The 17,524-nt window shown below is 38.5% G+C and overlaps 1 protein-coding gene across 1 annotated transcript; it reads left to right on the top strand.

Moving 5' to 3' along the window:
• Positions 1-41: 41 nt before the first annotated feature.
• fam3a (FAM3 metabolism regulating signaling molecule A) lies at positions 42-16,211 on the top strand. Its single transcript, XM_061986680.2, has 10 exons — positions 42-241; positions 1,942-1,973; positions 2,069-2,164; positions 6,229-6,252; positions 6,337-6,463; positions 8,574-8,632; positions 8,713-8,763; positions 9,562-9,646; positions 9,978-10,104; positions 14,741-16,211. The coding sequence occupies exons 2-10, from the start codon at positions 1,961-1,963 to the stop codon at positions 14,837-14,839; spliced, it is 681 nt and encodes a 226-aa protein (XP_061842664.1). The 5' UTR covers positions 42-241; positions 1,942-1,960; the 3' UTR covers positions 14,840-16,211.
• Positions 16,212-17,524: the final 1,313 nt, after the last annotated feature.

The following is a 17,524-nucleotide window of genomic DNA, read 5'->3' as shown; positions in this document are numbered from 1 at the left end:
AAATCAACGTGGTCACGTGATGTTGTTTGCGCAGACTCAGTGCATGTGTTTCGAGAATGGGTATTTCCGTCAGGTCGGAAATACTTCGGATACTTCAATTGAAATTTACTAGGGAAGAGACGGCGAAAAAAGTAGTTTAACTTCACTAAAGCGTGTTATACGGCGCTTTCGTCGCTAATTGCAGCTAAAGCCAGTCGCCGAGAGAAAGCAACACTTTACGCCTGGACACGACAAATATCTGGTAAGTACACTACAATCAACACTATATAATGAGTATATATACACACACCAATCAACAGTGTTCAGTTTCCTTGTCATTTTACAGTTTGGAGTCATTGGTAATTCATTCCAAAACGTTTTTTCTTAACCACATTGCAATGGGATTTACAATACCGAGGAAGATAGCTAAATTCCTGAAAATAACTCATTATGTGTGTGAAGTGTAATTCTGGTCTTGTCGTCCCCTCCCGGGCCTGAGGGACGACGCGCATGCGTAGTTGGATCAAAAGAGACGTCGGAGACGCTCTGCTTTTTGATTGATTGATTTAAACTTTTATTAGTAGATTGCAAAGGAAAAGAATACATTATATGAAACCGTACAGTTTACATATCCCGTACAATTGACCACTAAAAGTTAAAGTTAAAGTACCAATGATTGTCACACACACTAGGTGCGGTGAAATTATCCTTTGCATTTGACCCATCCCCACAGGGGAGCAGTGAGCAGCAGCGGTGGCCGCGCCCGGAAATCATTTGCTGATTTAACCCCCAATGCCAACCCTTGATGCTGAGTGGGAGGTAACGGGTCCCATTTTTATAGTCTTTGGTATGACTCGGCCAGGGTTTGAACTCACAACCTACCGATCTCAGGGCGGACACTCTAACCACAAGGCCAGATACGTTTTTCAACTTGTTTAAGTCGGGGTCCACGTTAATCAATTCATGGTAAAACTGAATTTTACTGAACCAAAAAGTTGCTTTTTTTTTACTGCATTTAAAATGGTCTGCAGTATCCGGAGGAATCTTAGTCAAAAATGGAGGATTCCTAACCTGGAGAAGCCAAACCATCAGTTTATATATTCCTTCTTTGTCTGTCTGGGTGTGCGCTAAGTCTAAACAGCACTTCCTGACCATAAAAGGAGATGTTTGTGTGTAAGTGTCTGGAAAACAACTGCTTTAAGTCATAACTTAAAGGTTGGTGTTTGAACTAGACAGGTAGTCTTCTCTAAAGGATAGGGCTATCACTTTGGCATTCCGAAGTCCCAATTAGGGCCTCCTTCCTGTGAGAAGTGATCCAATTCACCTGCGAATATCAAAATAAGGGGCCTTATTTTATCATGTGATCATGCTGAAATACCACTGTGTACTCAAACTTGAAGGTTTGCTTTCTCCAAGATGAATATGAACATTCACCAATTGTGGAACATAATATGAGTTAATAAATACACATCATGTGCGCCACAATCACAATCTCTACTCACAACATTGTTCATAATGCTCTCTGTGAGCCACGAGCAACATTTGAAATCATGTTACATTCCTGTTCTTCATTTGATCAAACAGATGGCAGCATCTTATCATGAGGCGGGGGAAATGCAGTCCCTCCCTCACAGATATCTTACCCCCAGTGCTCCCTTCCTCAGTATCTGGTGGAATAATTGTATGATTTTACAAATTGGAGCAATTGTATATAATATAACATGTTTACTAAAATGGCATTGGTTTCAGAAATAAGAGCCAAACAAAATGGGAATGAAATATTGTCACAGATTTGAATCATCGGGTTGTACGAATACAGAAATGCTTCACAAGTGGCACCTCACTCGTGTGTGTCATGAAGAATGGAAACGTGTTTTTGAACAAGCCCTCTTGTAAAAATGCACTGTGTACACACAAACCAACCACCCTCATATGGAGTTTGTCTTCCATCTTCACCTGTAGGTCGACAAGAGCCTGAATCATGAGATTTACAGGTATGTTTACTCAGGTAACAACCTAACATGATATAAACTTTTGGTCGTGTGGTACGATTAATATTTTGTTTGTTTCAATCCTGTTTGTCTCACAGGTTTGGCAGTGCTGCTGTTGGTGGGATTCACCTTGCTGCTTGTAAACACCTTGTTTGGAGGTGGAAACGGTTCAGTTGTGCACCATTTTTTCAATGGTAAGTCATAAAACTAAAGACAAATGAAATATGGATTTTATTATTGCACACTTAATCTTATGTACAAACCCCTTTTCCATATGAGTTGGGAAATTGTGTTAGATGTAAATATAAACGGAATACAATGATTTGCAAATCCTTTTCAAACCATATTCAATTGAATGCACTACAAAGACAAGATATTTGATGTTCAAACTCATAAACTTTATTTATTTTTTGCAAATAATAATTAACTTAGAATTTCATGGCTGCAACTCATGCCAAAGTAGTTGGGAATGGGCATGTTTACCACTGTGTTACATGGCCTTTCCTTTTAACAACACTCAGTAAACATTTGGGTTTACTTTGGACGTCCACAGTTTCCAAAAATAATTTGAAATGTGTACTCGTCAGACCACAGAACACTTTTCCACTTTGTATCAATCCATCTTAGATGAGCTCAGGCCCAGCGAAGCCGACTGCGTTTCTGGGTGTTGTTGATAAACGGTTTTCGCCTTGCATACTGTAGTTACTGAGAGTGGGTTTCTGAAGTGTTCCTGAGCCCTTGTGGTGATATCCTTTACACACTGATGTCGCTTGTTGATGCAGTACAGCCTGAGGGATCGAAGGCTTAGCTGCTTACGTGCAGTGATTTCTCCAGATTCTCTGAACCCTTTGACGATATCACAGACCGTAGATGGTGAAATCCCTAAATTCCTTGCAATAGCTGGTTGAGAAAGGTTTTTCTTAAACTGTTCAACAATTTGCTCACGCATTTCTTGACAAAGTGGTGACCCTCGCCCCATCCTTGTTTGTGAATGACTGAGCATTTCATGGAATCTACTTTTATACCCAATCATGGCACCCACCTGTTCCCAATTTGCCTGTTCACCTGTGGGATGTTCCAAATAAGTGTTTGATGAGCATTCCTCAACTTTATCAGTATTTATTGCCACCGTTCCTAACTTCTTTGTCACGTGTTGCTGGCATCAAATTCTAAAGTTAATGATTATTTGCAAAAAAAAAAAATGTTTATCAATTTGAACATCAAATATGTTGTCTTTGTAGCATATTCAACTGAATAAGGGGTTGAAAATGATTTGCAAATCATTGTATTCCGTTTATATTTACATCTAACACAATTTCCCAACTCTTATGGAAACGTTTTTTTTTTATACAGCTGTATGTGTGTGTGTGCCTGTGTGTGTGTGTGCGCGTGTGTGTGTGTGTGTGTGTGCGCGTGTGTGTGTGTGTGTCTGTGTGTGTGTGTGTGTGTTTGTGTGTGTGTGCGTGTGTGTGTGTGTGTGTGTGTGTGTGTGTTATACATACAGTGATGTGCAAAATATTATAACACTTATCAAATCTTATGAAACTGGTGTTTCATTTGTTCCCAAAGACTGAATTTCAGGTTTTGGCATTGTAAAAGATACTGAGAATATTTTACCTACCATCTTATCAGTCCAGTCCTTTTTTTTACATTTCACTCTAATATTTATTGTGGCCCACCTTAGCACCAATCACTGCAGTGCATCTTTCTGGCATTATGTCTGTTTTTTCTGAGAGTTTCAACCTTGTTGTCATTCCACGCTCTCAGACTCATTCCAGAGTGTTTTCTTAGAGTTTACATTACAGTTCACTGGTCAGATTTCTTCCAAATCATTCACAATTCTCTTATCATGTCTCTCATGTCTCATTATGCAATATCAGTATGGTTGAAGGTTCCATTGTGAAAGAAACAAGGGTTTTATAAGACTTTGTATTCCAGTTCATGGCAGGTGTTCTAATGTTTTTGCACACCACTGTGTGTGTGAGTGTGTGTGTGTGTGTGTTTTATATATATATATATATATATATATATATATATATATATATATATATATGTATAAAAGAAGATTTTTTTAATCAATAGATGTTTCAATATATTCTCTGTACCGTACTGAATGCAATATAGGCTTAGTGCCAGCAGGGAATGCCATTATTTGGGCCTAATCACAACAAAATCAGAACATTGAGCCGTTTTGGGGTGATATTTCTTAGATTTGTAAATGTCAAGGTTGTTGGAACTTGCAAATATTTCAGTACTGTTTATACTTAAAAGACAGAGTGGTGGAAGATTAGTAGATTGAAGTTAGTGAGTAATTGCGCATAGCAACTTGTATTCTTTTTTTTTTTTCCAATAATTTGTAGGAATGTGTTTTTAAAGTTGCTCGTTTTGTTATAATCAATGTTTTAATATATATTTATTTTCACAGTGTAAAGCGTTAACGGGGTGCTATTATACAAAACCACATTTTCTTACTTGTTGGTACCTGTGCTTGTGTATTTGGGATCCCCATTCATCCTGAAAATTTGAAATCAAACCGTGGAGGCATGGCAGAGACTTTAAAAAACAAGCTTGCCTTCTTACAAGACTTAACTGATGTATATTGCCTCAGTTACGTCTGCATATATCTCCATGTTTGGTAAAGGTTTACCCCAAAAGCTTTGCACCATTTTTATTCAGTTGTTGTCCAAAGTTGTAATCAATAAGTTCCTTATTCTTCTCTATCCTGTTGTTGTGGGGCAGACTGGCTTATGCGTACACATGCAAGCTAAAATCCTCCGCTGTTGCCATTTCTAAAAAGAAGTAACGTATAGTTCTAACTTATGTCAGTAGACTCAACATACAAACACTGATAACTACGACATGGCTGACGGGGTGGAGACACAGTCAAAGTGGGGTTTGGTTTGAAAGAGGGCTTTGGCATGTAAACAAGACCACTACTAACAAAAAAGTGCATCCTCGAGAGACAATCAGAAAACGGCTTGAAGATGGTCAGTAAAACAAAATCTATGCAAAATGTTGACCAAAGAACCACCTTTACATGTTATGTCGACCACAAGAGTGTTTTCAATGTCGGAAAAAATGTGACCTTAACAGGCAACCCTCATAACATTGCTAGCACCGTAGCGCTCGCCTTGCCAGTAGGCTTAACAACAACACAGCACTTCCTCATTATGCACCAATAACAGGTAAGATGAGTGATATTGCATTCAGTAACACCCAGAATTTTGAGTATCAAACATTACTACTCAAGTAAGTAATTTTTGCACAGTCTGTTTTTTTGTAGATTTTAAGTCTTCTTTTTTTAATGTAAATTATTACTTAGTTATCATGTAATCCATTACCATAAAAGGACAAAAAAGGCATTTTGTTTTTGCTTTAGTTTTTACAAAAATGTGCGTGTTTTCAATTTGTTAAGTACCCGTTTGGGAACCGTTTGAGCCGACGCCATCTACACATGTATAAGCGCACTGTGCAATGTAGTTGACTGCATTGCAATCACTCCTCCAAAGTTACTTTTTACAAATGTACACTATATAAAGTAATATAAAGATGCCATAGTAACTCATATAGTCAGAATAAAGACATGCCATTTATTAAACAAGGTCGCTCCACCGCACAGCATACCTAGAACATATAAGACATTTTAAACCTGCAATCATGCAAGATAAATGATAAGATATTGTGTAAAAAAATGTATATGATAAGGTTATCTATTTTGTTTTATTAAAGAACAAGGCATAGACCTGTTTTATATGAACTATATTCTTAGAAGTTGTGATGTAGTGCTGTATAGAAAATAAAATAAGTTATTCTTCTCAGGCTCGCCACTGATTTAACAATTTGTGCAGACAGTTGTATTAGATCTTGGGAGATACCTGGTGTAATACAATGTTGTCATCCATAACCATACAAGGTTGATTAGGTTTCATTACATGCTTTATAGATAGACATTCCCTTAACAGTGCCAAGATAAGTTAAGTAAAGACATCGGGTCATATTCATAGGTGTGTAACATATGTTTTACATTATACAAAATATTAGCAACACCTATAATATGATGCAGTGCAGTTTTATACCTCTCACAATAGTAAACATATTGTTAGTTAAAACCACTCAGGCAGGTCACCAAACATTACTGGCTCTTATTGGATTGTGCAGCTGCATCTAATAAAGTGTCTGGTGGGTGTTGATTACAAAGTCTCTGTAAAATAATTCCTTTTTGGTTGACTAATTCTCTTTCCTTTTTAATTGTTTTCAGGTGAAAGTCAGGGACCAACAACTGGTATTTATAAGACAATACTTTAAATATCCGATCCTTCTCCAGCAGCATTGTAATACAGCTACAATATATGTTTTGTTTTTAAAGCTGAAGTGCGACCACGGCGGTATAAATGTGGCCTTTCAGCACCATGTCCCTCCAAACACCTGGCTTTCCGTCTGGTATCTGGAGCTGCCAATGTCATTGGGCCCAAAATCTGTCTGGAGGATAAAATGTGAGATAATGTACATACTGTTTCCACTGTCTTTTCTAATGTTTGCTCCTTTTTGATTTAGTTCATTTCACTCTCTTTCTTTCTTCCTGCCCTTTTTCCTCTTTATTTGTGTCATTCCCCTTTTCTTCAATTCTTTTTTTTTTATCACTTCTATAGTATATACAATAACACAAGTGAGTACAACCTTCATATTTCAGGAGACATTTTTACTACAGTATATCTTCTCAAGAGATAACATTATAGAAATGAAACTTGGTTATACGTTATTTTAGTGGTCAACTGGTTTGGCTGTGAGACACACACCGTCAGCTAAAAGAGCTGTTCAAAAGACATGTTTACGAATGTCATCTCTGTACCAGGCAAAGACAGCAATCCACTGAAAACGGGTCCCGGCCGATGGGGTACACGGTCAGCTAAGTCTCTTAGAAAAAGTCTTTGGAGGATTTGATACTTTTTGAAAACCTGTTCAATGTATAAACAAATCCAAATTACTGTTCTTTATGATTTAATAATTTCAAATCAAAGCTCTCTGTGTGAGAGATGTTAAAGTCCAGGAGAGTGTCTTTGGGACTTAGGGTCCTATTGTCCCATGCTCTTAAGTGGATAGAAGATGCATAGTTGCGCTTATTCTGTCCGTGCGGCATTCTCCTCCTTGATGTAAGTTTGTCACGGTGTCACTGCACGCCTTCATCCAACCCTGGAGCAACCCTAAAATGTGGGCAATAGCTGTCAAATCTGGCCTTGTGCATATTTTTCCAACAACACTACAGCGCAAACGGGAGAATAAGGCCCTAAGTGCAGAGCGCTTTAAAAAAATCTTAACAATGGAGCAGGTGAACATTTTCCAACAGTATGCATCCGAGGTCTGGCTAAAGAAAGTAAAATTTGCCCAAGTGTCCCAGGTGCGGACAGTGAGCATGAGTTATACAGTGGCGACAACTGAACTTTAGAGCTGTTACATTGCATTATATAATCTTCAAAAAGGCAGATACCATTTCACATTCGGGTGGCACAGTCTTTATTAGCCTAATCGAATTGGTCTAAAAATATCTAAAATCATATGTGATGTGAAGACTTGAATACTTATTTTCTGATTGGCTCATAAAACCTGACTCACCAAAAGGTTCTCAAACTTTTTTCCCCCAAGTACCACCTCAGAAAACACTTGGCTTTTCAAGTACCACCATAACGACCAACATTAAAATACAGTAGTGTAGTAGGCCTAGATATTCATTAAAATCAAGGCAGATATTTAATTTAACAAGTATATTTAATATTTTTGGCCAATATAACTTCACACACTGTTTGAACACTAACACTGTGTTTGGATATAGGGAAATAAAACACTGTACTTTAATCAAGTGATTTCTGGTGTGCCACTAGATGGAGCTTGCATACCACTAGTGGTACACATACCACAGTTTGAGAATTACTGCCTTAGCTGTTGGTGTGTAGAATTGTAATGGCGCCCTCTGCTGCACAATAAGGGATACTGCCCAGATCAATTCTAAATTAGGATTTTAAATGCTGTGCAGAAATGTCTGATTCGTTTAGCTCGTTATTGTATGCCATTGTAATCCAATTGCTGAATCTACTGGAGTAAAAAAAATATACTGAAGTAAACAAAAAATATTGTACAGCTGAAGGTTACGTCACAGATGTGTGCAAAGATATGTATAAAGTTTGTCCTTTGCTTTAAAATAGGACATCACACCTCCAGTTGAGAATCACTGCTTTAGAGAAGTAAAGCAGTACAAACACATCTCTGAGATGTCAGATGACTTGTTGTGTGAAAGGATTTCAGTAACAACCTTTGTAGCTCTGGTGTATTCCATACCCAAAATATATAAGGTCCTGTGGTTGGTGGAGGATTCTGGTGCTTACACTTAATATCTACACCAAGGACAAAATTTATGAGGCGTATTCACTTGTGTTGCCAACTATTTAGACAATTATAGGTGTAGTATATCTGCACTACTGTTCTAGCTTACATTGACGAGTCTAAGTTAGTAAGTAGCTGAAATGTAAGAGTGTAGGTTGATAACGAGCAAGGCAAAGAAGCGTTTTGCTTTGGATTGTGTTTTAACTTCGCTCTATTCCTCTCACACAGGTTATTAAGCAGTGTAAAGAACAATGTTGGCCGAGGACTAAACATCGCTTTGGTGAATGGTACCATGACCCAAGTGTTTTATGACTATATTTGGGTTTAATGATGAAGCGTCACACACTGTTTTTTGTTTTTTCTACAGGGGTCTCTGGGGAACTCCTGGAAACAAAAAGCTTCGACATGTGGGCAGGAGGTAATCAAAGTTGATGTTAATTAGGGATGTAACGATTAACAATTTATAGTGATAACTGCAATAAAACCCCTGACAGTTAGTATTACCGTTTTAATTAAAAATTGTTAAAAGACTGTGACTTATAACTGCACTTTAGTTAACTCACGGACTGACTGGCACCAGCTCACTAGTTTAAATGCTAACATGAAAATACAATTCATTATCATCTTTCACCATTCAGAAACAACATATCTCAACACACACAACACATTGCTGGATGTGCAACTAAGATATTCAATGGTGCACATTAAATCTACAAGCTTTGCTCTCTTAGAACAGAGTTACTCGTAGGAATACGAGACAAGGTGTTTTTACGGTGCGTTTAAGGACTGCTGAACAGAGTAGGATGCCACCACGCCTGCCATAAATAATAGATTTTATTTGTTACACACTTTTCATTTCAAGAAAGTGCTACAGTACAAAGCAATATTTGAAACAATAAAAGCTTAACCATTTAAATAGATAAAATACTAAGACTAAAACACTATCAGTGAAGCATACAAAATACAAAACATACAAAATAGTATTTTTTTCCAACAGTGTGTGTATTTATTTTAGTTATTAGAAAATAAAAAAATAACTTGGTGAAAAGATTTCAGTGTGTGTATAAGTACTTTTTGAGCACATTCAACAATATCGTCATAATAATGATAACCGTGATAATTTTGGTCACAATAACTGTGAAATTACATTTTCATATCGTTATGTCCCTAGTGTTATTGTAATGTATGAAATCAAGACTGTGATGTTTGTCCTCAGATGTTTCGGACTTATTGAAGTTTCTGAGGCCTCTCCATGAGGGAACACTGGTGTTTGTGGCCTCCTTTGACGATCCAGCTTCCAAGTAATAATCTCCTATTACTACCTCACCCACTTTGTAGTACCCTATCGGGTTCCCCAGGGATCAATTTGGGTCCACATCAATTTTCTTCTTAATATATTATTCATAGTTATCATCTGTCTATCAGGTAAACTGCTCTTATCTCTACATGATGCATGTGGTGTAACATAACAAGCATGTTAAGTGATTCTTTTATACTCCCAGAGTGCATACATTGTAAACAGCTTGTAAAGTGTTTGAATCATGTAGTTAACTTTTATTTCATTATTAACATTCCTTCTAAAAAGGTTGAGGCTCATCTGTAAGTAAACATTGTTCTCCTGTTCGGCCGCAGGCTGAATGACGAATCTCGCCGACTGTTTGAGGAGCTCGGGAGCACAGCCGTGAAGGACCTGGCCTTTCGGGACAGCTGGGTGTTTGTCGGTGCCAAGGGAATCGAGAATAAGAGTCCATTTGAGCAGGTAATCATAATGTATTTACAGTGTCTATTTATATTCCTGAATTGTTATGTGCTCACTGCTTAGTGTTGGCATAAATGTTTTCCACAGTGATTACCATAATTTCCGGTTGGTGAAACTCAAAAAATTTGAATATTGGGTTAAAGGCTTTTCATTTGAACAATTCAACTTCCAATGTGAAACCAATATGTGATATACATTTATTACATACAAAGTGAAATATGTCAAGCTTTTATTTGTTATAACTTTAATTCATGATTTACAATTTTTGAAAGCCCATCATTTTCTGAAATTTTCAATTCAAGGTTTTCATAAGCTGTAAGTTATGAACACAAAATTATATCAGAATAAATCTTGAAATATTTTGTCTATGGATGTTCTCATTCATCCAGGTCATTGTATTCTCAGGGCATTCAATCGATCGCAACTATACTGTTTGGTATCTTGAGTTGTTAAATCCTGCGCTTTTTGCAAGGCTGTGGCATATTTATGAGTTTTTCCATGTTTACAGGCTTCACACGCCGCCAACAAATTAAGTTTTGTTACATCAAACCAATTAATTTGCTAGACAGGTCACGGTGGACCAATGAAATTGTTCACATTAAATCGAACACACTCACACTATCACACAGTTTCAGCTTTCATTCAGCTTTATGGACTCACCTTCATCATAAAGAAGACATGCAATGCACACGACACACACGACACAGCCCCAAAGCCAAAAGCGATCAACAAAGCCATCGAAAAGGGAAACAGCTTTCGCTCAGAATGGAAATTCAGCCACAACTGGCCCTGAAAGACCGGACCGGCATGCAGGAGGACAATGACTTTAAATCATGTTACAGGCACTGTCTTTTGTTACATTTCTGCATGAACACAAGCGCCTGTGTAAATATTTCATGTTTCAACATGTACACCTGCAGCTTCTAGACCTGTGTGGCCAATATATGTACAAAATCAAACTAGTCCAAAAATTAGATGGGTGCGGCTTTATGTGTAATTTATTGTCTGAAAAAAGGCACTTTTCATAAAGCAGAGCTTACAACCTCCAAATTCTAAGAGATGCAACAGAAAAAGATGCAGAAGGTTTCAAATGATGAAAACATCTTGAATCGACACAAAGTTCTGTTGAGAAAAAAGTGTTTTCAATAGCTGAGCAAGTAAGCAAGCAGACAAGCCTGATCATGTTAATAAGACTGTTGAGCAACTACGAAATTATTGCAGTTGTCCTGTTATTTCATTGATATTGAAAATACATTAAAAAGGTAAATTTTATTGTAAAAACATTTTGAAAAATAAATCTCGTCTTATATTGTCATCTTATGTTTGAGTTAGTACGGATAAACCGTAATTTGCGGACTATAAAACGCACAAAATTATAAGCCTCACCTACTAAATTTTTGTTGTACAAACTGTATATTGGCCACACATGTCTATTAGCCGCAGGTGTACACATTGAAATCTGAAATAGTTACACAGGCGCTTGTGTTTATTCACAAATGTAACAGAATACCACGCCTGTAACACGTACAACAATAGCTGGGCCTATTTGAGTAGTCCCCTTCGGTGTCAGTGTTAAAAGGACTCGGGGGTTGCTTCGTCACGCTTTTTTCCGTCTGGTTTCTCATTTACACTTTCATTTTTGCCTCTGAGCTTGTGCTTTCTTCGGTGCGCGGCGGTCCGGCATTTAGGGGGCCTCCTTGGTGGTGGTGGATTTACGTTACGCTGTTTCCTTTTTCGATGGCCAGGTCGATCATCTTCTGCTTTAGGGCTGTGTTGTTTACATTTCGTCGTGTCTTGAAAGTAAATCTATAAAATAAATTGCAGACTGAATAATTAAGTGAGTATGTTTGATTTGCAGAGGTCTTTAACACGTGAATTTTTTAGGTGATCTTTTTAAAATATATTTTTTATTATTTTTCCCCCCCGCAATTTTTCCACAAATTGTCTTTAAATCCACATGCACATTGAGCCAACACACTATATGACATGAATGAATAATTATATTATTTTATTCAGGTTCCCATTTGGGATAGCTAGACATTAGCGCTCTAGTTGTCAGCTAGCGATTAACGCCCTAGTTGCCAGCTAGCAATTGCCGCGCTAGTTGTCAGCTAGCGATTGGCGCACTAGTTGTCAGCTAGCGATTGGCGTGCTAGTTGCCAGCTTGCGATAAGCGCACGAGTTGTGACCTGGGGGTTAGTGCTCTTGTTGCCAGCTAGCAATTAGCGCGTTAATGGCCAGCTAACTATTAGCGATTTATTTGTCAGCTTGCGATTAACGCTCTAGTTGTCAGCTAGCAATTGTCGCGTTAGTTGTAACTTAGCGGTTGGTGCACTAGTTGTCAAGCTGGGGATTAGCGCACTATCTGCCAGCTAGCAATTAGCGGCACAGTGCTGTTATTTGAATATCGTTAGTATTGCACAATGACAAAGTACCTTTAGGACCATCCATCCATCCATTTTCTACCGCTTGTCCCTCTCGGGGTCGCGAGTTCAATGTAAAATAAAATAATAATTTCATACAAGATATATACACTGCTACTGCCCATCAGTTCGGGGGTCCAGGGCCTTGAAAAAGTTGAATATTCCTGATTTATTGTAAACAATTTAATTGGTCCACCAATTAAATATTGGCCCACCTGTACGGCAATTTCATTGGTCTGATATGACAAGGCCAAATTTGTTGGCAGCATGTGAAGCTTGGAAACCTAGCAATCCATAAATTTGCTGCAGCAATGTAAAAAAAAAAACCGCAGGGTGCAAAGTGTGGGTTAAAAAGGCTTATAGTCCAGGAAATTATGGTAATTGCCTATACAGGTAAAAGCCAGTAAATTAGAATATTTTGAAAAACTTGATTTATTTCAGTAATTGCATTCAAAAGGTGTAACTTGTACATTATATTTATTCATTGCACACAGACTGATGCATTCAAATGTTTATTTCATTTAATTTTGATGATTTGAAGTGGCAACAAATGAAAATCCAAAATTCCGTGTGCCACAAAATTAGAATATTACTTAAGGCTAATACAAAAAAGGGATTTTTAGAAATGTTGGCCAACTGAAAAGTATGAAAATGAAAAATATGAGCATGTACAATACTCAATACTTGGTTGGAGCTCCTTTTGCCTCAATTACTGCGTTAATGCGGCGTGGCATGGAGTCGATGAGTTTCTGGCACTGCTCAGGTGTTATGAGAGCCCAGGTTGCTCTGATAGTGGCCTTCAACTCTTCTGCGTTTTTGGGTCTGGCATTCTGCATCTTCCTTTTCACAATACCCCACAGATTTTCTATGGGGCTAAGGTCAGGGGAGTTGGCGGGCCACTTTAGAACAGAAATACCATGGTCCGTAAACCAGGCACGGGTAGATTTTGCGCTGTGTGCAGGCGCCAAGTCCTGTTGGAACTTGAAATCTCCATCTCCATAGAGCAGGTCAGCAGCAGGAAGCATGAAGTGCTCTAAAACTTGCTGGTAGACGGCTGCGTTGACCCTGGATCTCAGGAAACAGAGTGGACCGACACCAGCAGATGACATGGCACCCCAAACCATCACCCAACCATGCAAATTTTGCATTTCCTTTGGAAATCGAGGTCCCAGAGTCTGGAGGAAGACAGGAGAGGCACAGGATCCACGTTGCCTGAAGTCTAGTGTAAAGTTTCCACCATCAGTGATGGTTTGGGGTGCCATGTCATCTGCTGGTGTCGGTCCACTCTGTTTCCTGAGATCCAGGGTCAACGCAGCCGTCTACCAGCAAGTTTTAGAGCACTTCATGCTTCCTGCTGCTGACCTGCTCTATGGAGATGGAGATTTCAAGTTCCAACAGGACTTGGCGCCTGCACACAGCGCAAAATCTACCCGTGCCTGGTTTACGGACCATGGTATTTCTGTTCTAAATTGGCCCGCCAACTCCCCTGACCTTAGCCCCATAGAAAATCTGTGGGGTATTGTGAAAAGGAAGATGCAGAATGCCAGACCCAAAAACGCAGAAGAGTTGAAGGCCACTATCAGAGCAACCTGGGCTCTCATAACACCTGAGCAGTGCCAGAAACTCATCGACTCCATGCCACGCCGCATTAACGCAGTAATTGAGGCAAAAGGAGCTCCAACCAAGTATTGAGTATTGTTACATGCTCATATTTTTCATTTTCATACTTTTCAGTTGGCCAACATTTCTAAAAATCCCTTTTTTGTATTAGCCTTAAGTAATATTCTAATTTTGTGACACACGGAATTTTGGATTTTCATTTGTTGCCACTTCAAATCATCAAAATTAAATGAAATAAACATTTGAATGCATCAGTCTGTGTGCAATGAATAAATATAATATACAAGTTACACCTTTTGAATGCAATTACTGAAATAAATCAAGTTTTTCAAAATATTCTAATTTACTGGCTTTTACCTGTAGGCGCTGGCAGCCCATGCAACACCACAGCTACTGCTAGTATAAAGGAGACTACTGCTACTATTTATAGTACTAGTCAGAGTATTATTTATTAGTACTGATAATAGTGTTGTTGGCTGTAGCTCTCGAAGCAGTAGCACCTAGTATAGGAGAGAGGGAAAAAGGCATCACAATACATCTCTCAGTTTTGATGACGTCTGATGTAATCTGTTCGGTTTGATTGCTCCCATTAGCGTATGAAGAACAGTAAAACCGGCAACAAGTACGAAGGTTGGCCAGAGTCTCTGGAGATGGATGGCTGCATTCCCTTAAGACCACCCCTGGAAAATTAATTCAGCCCTGTCAACATATGAGGTACCCAGTTTAGATACACCCGACTGACTGTTGGAAAGCTAAGACTGAAAGCATTCTAGTTTTCTCTTACGGGGTCTTGGGACCTGATATATGTAAATGCAGACGTAGTTGTGAAAGAGTTTCCTGGTGTGGAATAGAAGCCATCTGAGTGTGAGGTTCTTCAAGAGAGGTGAAGAAGTGCATGATGAAAAATGTAACATGAAGATGAGTAGGTCTTCCACAGCTCTTTGGAGAAAGTAATAGATTTTGTCTCTGCTACAAAAGCCGCAAAGAGTTCTAAGAACTTGCACCACATCTTAAGTTTTCTCAAAACACTTGGTTTCATGAAGGTGACGAGTAAACATAATCAGCAGGAGAAATATGTGCGGTACTGCAGAAGCTTAAATGGAAACATCATATTTTTTATTCAAGTTAAATATTTTTAATGCTGTGATAATTATTTCTGTGAAATTATGCATAGTAGTAGCAGCCATTGTTCCGTTAGAACCTGATGCACGAGCTTACTGTTTACAGATATTGCTTGACAATTGGGTTGTTGGCTTTGATAAAAAAAATATTTATTATAACGCACAACACAGGAGGTTTATCATATGGGTTCACTTGGACACGGCTACACATTTTAATAATTTTTGATGCTGGATGTTGTTTGTCCACTGCTTTGAGCTTGGTTTGACAATGTTGCATATACACGTGTGAATGTTTTTAAAATGCTGACTGTATCCACAAGGTCTAATGTATTACAATTATTTAAATGCATAGAAAAAATATTATTGCTGTTTTATATGTATGTTTTTTTTGTTGTTGTCTTTATGTGCTGACAATTTTATACAAAGCTTTGTTTGTTTCTCAATAAAATAATTGCATGCTTTTTCTGTCTAGTCCAATTGTGGTTCATAAAGTCCACCAGAGGGCGACAGAAATCAATGTTTCACCGGGGTTGTTGGGTTCATCACGCTCGAAGCGATTTCTTGAATGTACACATTTTGATCTCACATACAAACACGCATGAACAGAGGCAATGTGCACTTTAGAAATTATATTCAGCACACAATGTGGTTGCTTGTGGAACCGCACAACAAAGGAATGTCAAACAATATAAAAAAATAGAATTGGGGCCATGATAATATGGTGCCTTCAATGACATACAGTACAATCAGCTAAAACGTGTATTTTGAATGTTCGCTTAAGTTACATTTGCCAAGAAGGTTATGTTTTCATTTTAGTGAGATTGTTTGTGTGGCAATTATGAGGGCACAATTATTTGATTCCATTAAGTGAAATATCAATACATTTGAACAGAGAAAGACATGATATCAACAAAAACAGTTTGAAATAAAGGTTACAAATGTACCTGTAGTTTGAGTGAAATTTCGATCCCCTACAAACTCGCAAGCATTGTGAATAAAGCCACATTTTCAATTGGGATTGAATACTTATTTTCCTCAATCAAATATAATCCACATCGAGAGGAGCCAGATGAGATGGTTTGGGCATCTGCTCAGGATGCCACCCGAACGCCTCCCTCGGGAGGTGTTTAGGGCACGTCCGACCGGCAGGACGCCACGGGGAAGACCCAGGACACGTTGGGAAGATTATGTCTCCCGGCTGGCCTGGGAACGCCTCGGGATCCCCCGGGAGGAGCTGGACAAAGTGGCTGGGGAGAGGGAAGTCTGGGCTTCTCTGCTTAGGCTGCTGCCCCCGCGACCCGACCTCGGATAAGCGGAAGAAAATGGATGGGATGGAAATATAATCTAATTTATGTTTTTATTTAATGTTTTTCTTTGATTTGTTTTATTATTATTTTTACATTAGCTGTCTCTTTTACAATAAACATACCATAAAACTATGAACTGTTTACATATTTTTTAAGTGCCTAAACTTAAAAAGTCAACATGGAATCACTGGCTTTTAACTAATCAGACATTTTCATTTTTAATTATATTCTTTTATTAGCGTAGACATTTTTTAAATCCATATTTGATCAAGACTACCGTTCCAAACAAGTATGAACGCACCTTTAGCAAACAAAGGTGGAGTTATTGTATGATGCTTCATATGACATAATACAATTTGAAGCAGAGTCGTCAAACTACTGTCAGGCAGCTAAGAAATATGAGTAATAAAATTCGATTAAACTGATATTCTAAACATGATTTTAAAAACATGGACTTGAAAATGTGGGTTGTCTTATATTTGGGTCAAGGCGGTATTTTTTTCCAAGCCCGGAATTTTTACTTGAATTCTCAGTAAATATTTCAAATACATCCATCCATCCATTTTCTACCACTTGTCTCCTTTGGGGTTGCGGGGGGTTGCTGGAGCCTATCTCAGCTACAATCGGGCGGAAGGCGGGGTACACCCTGGACAAGTCGCCACCTTATCGCAGGGCCAACACAGATAGACAGACAACATTCACACTCACATTCACACACTAGGGCCAATTTAGTGCTGCCAATCAACCTATCCCCAGGTGCATGTCTTTTGAGGTGGGAGGAAGCCCACGCAGTCACGGGGAGAACATGCAAACTCAACACAGAAAGATCCCGAGCCCGGGATTGAACTCAGGACTACTCAGGACCTTCGTATTGTGAGGCAGATGCACTAACCCCTCTTCTACCGTGCTGCCTATTTCAAATACATTTGACGTAACTTGTTAGTTATCC

The sequence above is a fragment of the Nerophis lumbriciformis genome, linkage group LG01, assembly GCF_033978685.3.
Source record: "Nerophis lumbriciformis linkage group LG01, RoL_Nlum_v2.1, whole genome shotgun sequence".
Taxonomy (NCBI): Eukaryota; Metazoa; Chordata; class Actinopteri; order Syngnathiformes; family Syngnathidae; genus Nerophis; species Nerophis lumbriciformis.
Note: the sequence above shows the minus strand (reverse complement) of the source record. Positions and strands in the feature narration are given on the sequence as shown.

Bases quoted from the DNA above. Each gene is read 5' to 3' on its own strand.
- fam3a (XM_061986680.2), top strand. The intron at 8,764-9,561 runs GTAATCAAAGTT...GTTTGTCCTCAG, and splicing joins CTTCGACATGTGGGCAGGAG to ATGTTTCGGACTTATTGAAG. The intron at 9,647-9,977 runs GTAATAATCTCC...GTTCGGCCGCAG, and splicing joins TTTGACGATCCAGCTTCCAA to GCTGAATGACGAATCTCGCC.